Source organism: Neofelis nebulosa, chromosome 4, assembly GCF_028018385.1.
Source record: "Neofelis nebulosa isolate mNeoNeb1 chromosome 4, mNeoNeb1.pri, whole genome shotgun sequence".
In the NCBI taxonomy this organism is placed as follows: domain Eukaryota; kingdom Metazoa; phylum Chordata; class Mammalia; order Carnivora; family Felidae; genus Neofelis; species Neofelis nebulosa.
Genome location: NC_080785.1, coordinates 11,538,893 through 11,547,980, shown reverse-complemented (window position 1 = coordinate 11,547,980; position 9,088 = coordinate 11,538,893). Strand labels below are relative to the sequence as shown.

The following is a 9,088-nucleotide window of genomic DNA, read 5'->3' as shown; positions in this document are numbered from 1 at the left end:
GGTTGTCGCAGTCCTTGAGTGGCAGGAAGAGAGGACGGCTAGAAGAACAGAGCTACTCAACACCGTTGGTCTAGGAACTCGAACAGAGATGTGCACACACATGTTTTTGGGTAACCAAGAAGTTTCTCCATTTCCAAATATTTTGACTTTTCAGTTAAGACTCTATAACTATTATGATGCAAATACGTGTAAGTTTTTGAAAAACAAAGTATTTTCCAATAATCAGAACATTTGCAAGTCCCAAATAGCACCCACACACACACTCCCCAAATGCACTGATGTAGTTTGAATCAATGGCCCTCAAATCTTACCTACTTGGGCACAGTAGGGCCAGCAGATATGGGGTGCTAAATATATATATATGAATATCTTCTTCTTGGTGCTCCCACCTCTCACTCCTACTCCCTCTCCCAAAAGAAGAGCTGTGGAAAGATAAGTTCTGGTTCACAACACGGAGACTTGACCTGAAATATCCTTGGGTGTCTCTTGTAATCCTATCCCTACAATGCCCAAATTCCAGACAGACGCTGGTGCTCAAATTTGCTCAGGTTCAGTCCTGAGTTTGGGAATAAGAGTTAATGTCAGGAGTGAAAAACAGGCCCAAGATGCCTGATTTCCCCTCCAGTAGGAGATGGGCCCAGGAAAGATGCCAGGTTCCATGGGGTCATGCCCAACGGGGACCTCACTTGGGGCACTTAGGACTGCATCCCACAACCGGCCAGCTGAGTGGATGGTGGTGAAAGAAATGCAGCTCTTAGTGGGGAGACACAGAGCTGCACAGAGAGGCCCAAGAATGCACTAGTCTATCACTTACAACAGACATGCGTTTGTCTGGCAAGGAAAGGAAACAACAGAAATGTACACAGCATTCAGAAATCATAGGGACCATCCCTTTCTTAGGGTGGTCACACAGAGGTGTGGACAAGAGGGCGGGCTGGCCCTCATCCTTCTCCAATCAGGTCCAGCAAGGTGAGCCCACAGAGGGGAAACGTCCGATTTCCCCCGGGTCAGGAGACTCTGCAGTCTGTCCTGACATCGCTGTCTCCTGGAGGGGGCACCAAGCCTCTCCTGCTCCTCCACACTGCTTGGCCCCGCACTTAGGGGCCACAGCTGTCCTTCTCTTCCGCTCGGAGCTCCTCGGCTGCGGGGGGCCCCTCCACACAGGGGGCAGGCTGCTCCTCGGGGGCCCTGCCGAGGAAGGGTCCCGTTTCGGGCCTGGCCCCTTCGGGCAGCTGGGTTACACCAGGGGAAGGCTGCCTGCTCAGGGCCGGAGCATAGGGGGCTGGGAGCAGATCAGGGAAGTAGCCATCCCCTCCGGGGGGCTGCCCCAGGGCCTGCGGACAGAAAGGACCAGGGAAAGGCAGTTCTGGAAAGCAAGGGTCATTCCAGGGGACTGTACCTGCAGGGTCAAAGAGTGCAGGAAAGGTGAGAGAGGATTAAGCATCTCCCCCACGGCTGGACATTCTCTGTGACAGACTCTCCTCCCCCCTCCTCCTCCCCTCCCCCTCCTCCTCCTCCTCCTCCCACAGAAACCCAGCTTAGGAACCCAGTGCCAGTGTGGGTGAAGTCCTAGCACCAGGAGCTCCCTGCCCTCGGGCCGGGCACCCTCCTGCCTCTAAGTCCTGAGGTCTGGGAACATCGACACAGAGGGGGTCGTGGGCCAGGCTGAGCGCCCCCTCACGCAGGCAGCAGGGAGACTGGGAACAGATTCTTTCTTCCCCTTCTACTGGAATTTAGTCTTACGACGACGGTTGCGTCCGGATTTCAGAGGTCCGAGTGGCCCGTCTGAATGCTCAGATCAGTTGCCAAGGATTTCCCTCATGCAGTTGCTAATCTTCCACCAATCCCTCCCCGGTATGGGGACATTATTCCCATTTGAGAGCCAGGCAAACCGAGAGTCGGCAACGCTGGGAATGGCTGAGCCTGACTTCAGAACTCCCAGCTCCAAGGCTCTCGCTCTGCCCTGCAGCCTTTCGGGGAACTTAACAAGCACTTCATAGAGATGACCAGGGGCAAGGAAAGTGGTCCACTTGCTGTCTCGGCCAGCTCTTCGGCTAAGTGAGGTGGTCTGCCCCTTGTCACTGTCCTCGGTCATGACTCACCTGCATTCCCAGCAGGTGGCTGAAGCACCGTCTGCCCTGATGGAGGCGGCGGCCCTGGGAAGTAGCCCTGTGATGTCCCCGCACTGGGGCCATAGGGCGAGGTGAAGAGGGGGTCGTCTGGCAGCAGAGGCTGCAGGGGGTGGGGCATGGGGAAGGGGAAGGGGTGCAGGTAGGAGAACTGGGGCTGAGGCTGTTGGTAGAGCTGGCTCTGTGGAGCCTGGGAGAACAGGAACGGTCCCGGCTGGGCGCTCTGTTGGTAATCCTGGGGCTCCAGCTCCTCCAAGTATGAGCAGGTGGATGGTGGGGTGACACTGTGGGGGACAAAGGAGTGTCTGGTGAGGCTCACGGGAGCCTCCTCGTTGTGACCACACAGTAGGTGAGTCCCTTCCCATCTCCATGACCCCAGACTCGCTTCCTCCTTTCTCTTCCTGTTCTTGGCTTCTCGCCCTCATGCCTACACTGTTGCTATGATATTCTAGATCTTTCCCACTCTAAATCCACTTTCCGTTTAATCCTCATCACAAGCATGATTCCTCGCTTCTCTCAGCTCACCCTTCCCCAACCAAGCTCTGTCTTTTCTCCTTCTATACCCCTCCCACAATAACTCGGAGGACCACCCCCAGTAGGTTCCATACCTTGTCCCCCAGGAGCCATCTTTGTGGCCGCTGTCACTGCCTGGGGTATCCAGCAGCAGAGGCATCATTTGGGGGGTGGGGACAGGGCCAAGGGGAAAAGGAAGGTTGACTCTTCGAACTGGCGGAGGGCTGAAGAGCGGTGGGGTCACTGCTACCCTCTGAGTACTCTCACTCTGTTGGGTTGGGGCCAGAGTGTGCTCAGAGGCCAGCAGCATGGGAGGCTCTAGGAATCAAGGTCAGACGAGTTACAAGGGTAGGAGAAGGAGGCGGCAGATTTGGGGTGTGCCATGCCTAGTTCTCCTTGAATAGGCCCCACTGGACCAAAACACTGGACAGCTTTGGCCCACTCTCACGTCTAGCCAGAAAGGACTTGGTCTTTGCCGTCTTTCCAGCTGCCATTTCCCTCACATTACCCTCAGCGAGTATTCAGCTTACCTGCAAGAGAATCCAGAGGGGGTTCCTGAGGGAAGGTACCAGGCTCTGGGTCCATGGGCACAGCGGCTGGCAGCTCAGTTGCAGAGCTGGAGGCAGTCAGAACAAAGACTGGAGCTCTAGCGTCTCTGCATTTAGACCAGGGCTCAGTGCAGGGCACAGGACACCAGATTCCCAAAAACTGCCTTCGTACAAGACCCTGGCAACTTCCTGACCCTCCTCCATCCAAGGTCTCTCTAAATATCGGCCAACAGCTCCAGGCCTCACGGCCAGCTTTCCAATGCGATCTCCTAGACCCCAGGTGCCCAGCTTCTACCCCCTTCCTACCTCTACCTCCTGGGTGATCCGGAAGAGGAGAGATCTGTACCTGCACTGACTGCTGGCCCCGGTAGGGGCGGGGTCTGCAGGGCTGTCCTTGTCCTCCTTGCCATTCAGCTTCTCCACTTTCCGCCACTTTGCCCTGCGATTCTGGAACCACACCTATAGGGGAGAGACCCTAGAAGTGTTCGAGGAGCACAGCAGAGACTCAGACTCAGGTTCTGACTGTCGCACAATGAGCTACGGGACTTTAGGAGGTCGCTTTACCACCCTGCTTCAGAGGCCTTTCTCTGCAAGATTGGTTTTATGAAAAGATTCATCTAGATAACCGAGGTATCTTCCTCTTCTAAGCTGAGGCTGTGGCAATGTGGAAACAGGTGAGAACACAGCCAGATCGGAGACCTAACCTTGGCCCCTATGGGGTGAGGTCGAGCATCTGCCCTACTCCTTCAAGGGTACCAGTTGGTGGTTTCTCCACACCCTGATGCCAGTTGGCCAGCCCCCTTTACCATGATGCGTTGGGGGGTAACCCCCACAGTCTGGGCAATCTCCCGGCGCTTATCACTGTCGGGGTAGTGGTCTTCTTGGAAGATCCTTTCTAGCTCCTCCAGCTGGTCTGGAATAGAAGAAACTTGCATGAGGACAAACAACAGGAGAAAGATGCCTTCCAAATGGGACCATTGTCCCCAACTCAAGGGTCTTCCCAGAGGCTTGCAACAAAGTTCCCCATTGGGCTGGGGCCTTCTGTCTCTCCTGGGATTTGTGGCAGGGAACTGTGTATTTACTTTCACTAATCTGTTCCCAATTTCACTTTTTTTTTTTTTTCCTTTTTGAGAAAGGGAGAGGGCCCAAGTCAGTGAATGGGAGAGAAAGAGAAGTAGGGCTCACCCGGGGCTCATGTTTTACCCGAAGCGGGGCTCAAGCTCACCTGATGTGTGGCTTGACCTTACCAACTATGAGATCATGACCTGAGCCTAAGCCAGATGCTTAATGACTGAGACACCCAGGCACCCCCCAATTTCACTTTCTGATGAGGCAACCCAATGTTCCCTTTGAGGGTCAGAGGTCGTGGCTCTGCCACAGGTGGAGAGAGGAATCAGGACAAGGGGATGTACAAACTAACCACACTGCAATCTCCTGGAGCTACAATGTTCTGTGTTGAGCCCTCCTTTCCCAGAGAGGACACCTGCACTCTTACATTTCCTTTCAACTTTGGGGACTTACCTGAGCGGTATAGGGTCCGGGTCTTTTTCCGAACTTGGCAGGTCACTTCCAGGGACCTCTTCTGATCTGTGTTTTGGCTGTTCTGAGCCAATGTGCTGAGGAGGTTAGCCAGATGGCAGGGCCCCCGGCCTGACCCACAAGGCACTGGGTTGTGTGCGGCACGGGCTGAGTGGGTGACACCAGGAGATGGTGTGGAGGCCAGACCCGCGGCACTGGGTATTTTCTGCTTACTGGAGGCTGGAGAGTAGGACCTCTTCCCTGGCTTTGCCTCTTTCACTGGGAAGGAACAGCCTTCCCCAGGAGGCTGGGGTCCCGGTGGGGCCAGAGACCTGTCTTTGTGGAGAGTCCCTGAACCAGATGGCTGGCCCCCTCTCCTGGTATCTGTCCCAGATGGTTCTCCAGGGGGATCTGATGGTGGCTTCTCCCCGGGGACGATGCAGGAGGGGGGCAGTTCCTCACTTGGGGCATCCTGAGTGCAGGGGGCTGAACTCTGCCGCAGTTCCTTTTTTGGCCCAGCAGCCAGGGGCTTGTCTCCACCTTCCTGGCCTGTGGGGACCATCACCCACTGACCTTAGCACCGGGAGAAGGAAAAGCCTGGACTAAGGATGTGCGGCTTCCTGCTCTGCAGCCTGTGTCCCGTTTGGCCTCAACCTTTCACTTGTGCACTTGTCAGAGAGGGTAAAAATTCTAGGCTTGGCTGTTGTAGAGATCAAACTAGATAGCCCGCTGCTTTGTAAAATGTGAGCAAATAGATGCAACCAGAAGGGGGCCTGAGCTCACACACACAGATGGTAGGAGGGCTATCCCGATTTGGGGGGCACTTACTTTCTGGGAACTGCCTTTTCTCCCCTCCCACCCCCAGACACCTGGCATGTGAGTTGAGGGACAGGCATCTGTTCAGGCATTGCTAAGGGACAAATGTTGAAGCTGGGGGTGAACTTGGAAGAGGAGGGAGAGACTGCTTCTAAGACTGGATCTCATTACTGCTGCAGGAATGCTGCTGAAATTGGGGGCTCTCCAGAAGCCCAGGCAAGGACAGCAAGGGAACTCAGGGGGACAGGCATCCTCACCATCCACAGATGTCACTCTGCCCCTGCCAACTCTCCCCAACCCTGTGTGCACCCTCCTGCCCGTCCCTGCAAAGCAGAACCTCACTGTGGCCTTGGGCACGGCCACCCCTCCCTGCTCAGGTAAGGAAGTGAGATCCAGCCACACCGGGCGTGCACCGAAAGCCCCCTTCCGCTCATCCTCCAGCTCGTCTGTCTGTCTTGAGGCTGGGTCTCATTCACCAGGCACTTACCATGTCCCAGGATCTGTGCTAAGCACTTTTCAAAGACTAGCACAGTGTGCACCTAAGCCCTGTGAGGAAGGCACGGTTGATAGCTCATTCTAACAGATGAGGACATACAGATTACAAAATTGAGTGATTTGCCCGAATCGTCCAGCAAAGAGCGCTTAGTCTTTCCTGGGGTCCCCAGAACCTCTCCAGTTCACCTTCCTCACAATCCCCAGATGCTTTATCATTCCCCCTAAACTGGAAAAATTTTAAGTAGATGCTGACTAGCGACTAAGAACTGCTGTTATTTTAATGAAAATTACGTAAGATAGACCATCTAAAGGAATGCGAATTTCTAACGACGTGTAAAGAAAGGTGGACCTTCGGGGGCGAAGGTGGTTTGTCAGGTTGTTTCCTAGGGTGCATCAGACCCGTCTAGCAGAACGGGGCCCGGGGCTGGTGAGGAGTGTGCGCTGGCCTGCGCGGCGGGGAAGGGACAGGCTGGATGGTGGCCTGGGGAAGGAGGGACACGCTGGGTCGGGCTTCCCGCATTTTAGGAGAGCTTGGAGCCTAGCAAATCTGGTACGCGGTAGGTGCTCAATAAACGAGACCTATCAGCGTGATGTAGCCCCGGTAGGAAAGGGGACGGGTGTCGGAACCTGGACACGAAGGGGCCCGGGGCTCGGGGCCCCGCGTGCAGAGAGATGGGAACCTGCAGGAGGGAGGGCGCGCGGCGGCGGGCCTCCCTCCGCACCCCCAGCCCCGCGGCCCGGCGCCAGACCCCCTTCCCAAGCGCGCCCCACGCTCACCCCGCCGTTCCGGGCAGGGCTCCTGCGCCGGTTCCATAGCCCGAACTCGCGCCGCCGCGACTCGCCACGCTGCCCCCGCGCCGCCTAATGAAGCCTCGCGGGCGGGCAGGTGCGCGGGGTCCGCACGGGCCCCGGGGCGCCCGAGCCCGCGCCCCTCACCCCGCCGCCAGGGCGAGGCCCACCCGGGCGCGTGGGGCAGCTGCAGGGCCGCGCCCGCCCCCTCCGGCCCGAGGGCGGCCCAGGTGTGCGGCCCGCCGCCCCTCCCCTCGGCCCGCGCCCCCGCGCCGCGGGGCCGCCTGCCCCCGACGGCTGGCGTACAGTCCCGGGAGCTCGGCGGTGACTCGGCACCGGGCCCTCCGTGCAAATTGGGGGAAGGCCACCCACCCTGGAGCGCTCATCCAGGGAGCGCCCCACGCCGGGCTGTCCGCGTCCCCGCGGCTCACCGAGGCTGCCCCGGAGCCCCCACCCCTCCACTCGCCTGAGAGCACAGAGCTGGCCTCCGGCGACGACGAGCAAGAAGGAGCCCGTGCTGCCGGGTAAGCCGCACCGACCCCGCGGTGTGGCCAGGGCACCACCACACACGCGCCGGAGGCCTCGGGCGGGGGGGGGGCGGCGGGGAGTCCCGGCTGGCCCAGGTTTTGTGGTCGCTCGCCCCCCCCCCCCCCCGCTTGGATAGCCTACTGTGATCTTTGAGAGCCACGTTGAGCCTCACGAGGGAGCGCTCACACGGGTGATGTTTGTAACTCCTAGTTCATAGCATGTTTCTTGCCTTTAAGGAAAATTCAGAATTTAAAATTCTCCTTGCTGCCTCCTTATGTCTGCGTCTGCCCACCCGTGGGAAGTGCTGGACAGATTGAAACAGGTGCTTGGAGCTGGGCATAGGCTGGGGAGGTGTGTGTGGGGGTGAGGGTGGGGAGTTGGGGGGGGGGGGGGTCCAGACCAAGCTCCAGGTGTTTTGCGTTAAGGGTTTAAAAGACTCTGGACACCACGTGCTTTCCTGCTACAATCACTTATCCATCCGTTTCCCTGCACGCCCGTTCCGTTGAGGGGCTTGGCTTGCACACTTCGCCTTGGAAGAGGGGCCAAAGCTTTCGTTCTTTTTGCAACAGAAACAATCAAACGGCTTAATCTCATGACTGTATGATGAAAACTTCAGGAGTCTGATGTTTCAGTCTGACTCCTCTAAGACTAATGTTCTCCGGGAAATAAGGGGCTTAGAAATAGGGCCCAGTTTCTCAGCCAGAAAGGGAGCACTGGAGGCCTCGTGACCAAGGCGTGGGGAGCAGTGAGTTTACAGGAAAAATCAGAACGGTGATACGGTTGTAAATGGAGCCCAATAGTCTGCTTGATTACACATTTATGGGACACCTGCTGTATGCCAGGCGCTGCGCACAAGTCCGTTCCTTGCCTGCAGAAGCTTACTGGCGGAGAGGGGGCTTGAACTGCGCTCCAGGTAAGTGGACTGTGTCAGTCCAGTGTGGTCAGTGGTGAGTTAGATGTACACACAGGTTCTTAGGAGCACAGAGGAGCAGGGGGCTTTCCTGGCCTAGGATGGAGGGAGCAGGGAAGGTGAGGGGGACAGAGGAGCTGTGAGCTGAAGGTTAAAAGGAGGTTGGTTCATTGCAAACCTTACCTTGTCCCAGCCCTACTTAAAACCCTGCAGTGGTCCCTGCCTGCCCAGGAGGTAAAGACCAGTCCCTACTGGGACAGGAGGCTTCCAAATCCTGGCCCTTTTCTTTCAGCCTCAGCTTACCTGCTTTCCTGTGCCAAAGTACTCCAGTTTTACTCTTTTGACCCACTGTTCTGAGTGTTCCTAACCTTTCCCTAGGTCATAATTTTTTTTTTTAACGTTTATTCAGTTTTGATTGAAAGAGAGCGTGCACTGGGGAGGGGCAGAGAGAGAGGGAGACACAGTATCCCAAGCAGGTGCCAGGCTCTGAACTGTCAGCACAGAACCCAACTCGGGGCTCGAACCCACGGGCTGTGATCATGACCTGAGCCAAAGCTGGTGCTTAACCGACTGAGCCACCCAGGCGCCCCTAGATCAGAATGTCTTAGGGAATTTGTTTAAAATGTGACTCTCAGGCCACATTCCCAGAAATTTAAATTGGTGGGTCTAGAGAGGGACCCAGAAATAGCCATTGTAACAAGCCCCTCAGGTGATTTTTATTCATGTTAGAGTTTGAGACACTGCTAGACCTTTCAAAAACAGAGTCAATTAAAATCATCCTGGGAGGGGAGAGTGGAGGAAGCAGGTGGTGGGGGCTTATATGGAGGAAAAGGACCTTTTCA

The 9,088-nt window shown here is 56.6% G+C and overlaps 1 protein-coding gene across 1 annotated transcript; it reads right to left on the bottom strand.

Moving 5' to 3' along the window:
* Nucleotides 1-432: 432 nt before the first annotated feature.
* On the bottom strand, nt 433-5,536 carry NOBOX (NOBOX oogenesis homeobox). The gene is made up of 7 exons (XM_058723972.1): nt 4,712-5,536; nt 3,997-4,103; nt 3,537-3,649; nt 3,173-3,258; nt 2,738-2,960; nt 2,103-2,413; nt 433-1,399 (listed from the first exon to the last, which is right to left on the bottom strand). The coding sequence occupies exons 1-7, from the start codon at nt 5,268-5,270 to the stop codon at nt 1,098-1,100; spliced, it is 1,701 nt and encodes a 566-aa protein (XP_058579955.1). The 5' UTR covers nt 5,271-5,536; the 3' UTR covers nt 433-1,097.
* Nucleotides 5,537-9,088: the final 3,552 nt, after the last annotated feature.

What these genes read in the sequence shown, in the direction of transcription:
- NOBOX (XM_058723972.1), bottom strand. Translation starts at nt 5,270, where the DNA reads ATGGTCCCCACAGGCCAGGAAGGTGGAGACAAGCCCCTGGCTGCTGGG. An exon ending in CCGGACCCTATACCGCTCAG is followed by an intron (nt 4,104 to 4,711) that starts GTAAGTCCCCAA and finishes CTTCTATTCCAG; the next exon opens with ACCAGCTGGAGGAGCTAGAA. An exon ending in GGGGCCAGCAGTCAGTGCAG is followed by an intron (nt 3,259 to 3,536) that starts GTACAGATCTCT and finishes GACTGCCTCCAG; the next exon opens with CTCTGCAACTGAGCTGCCAG.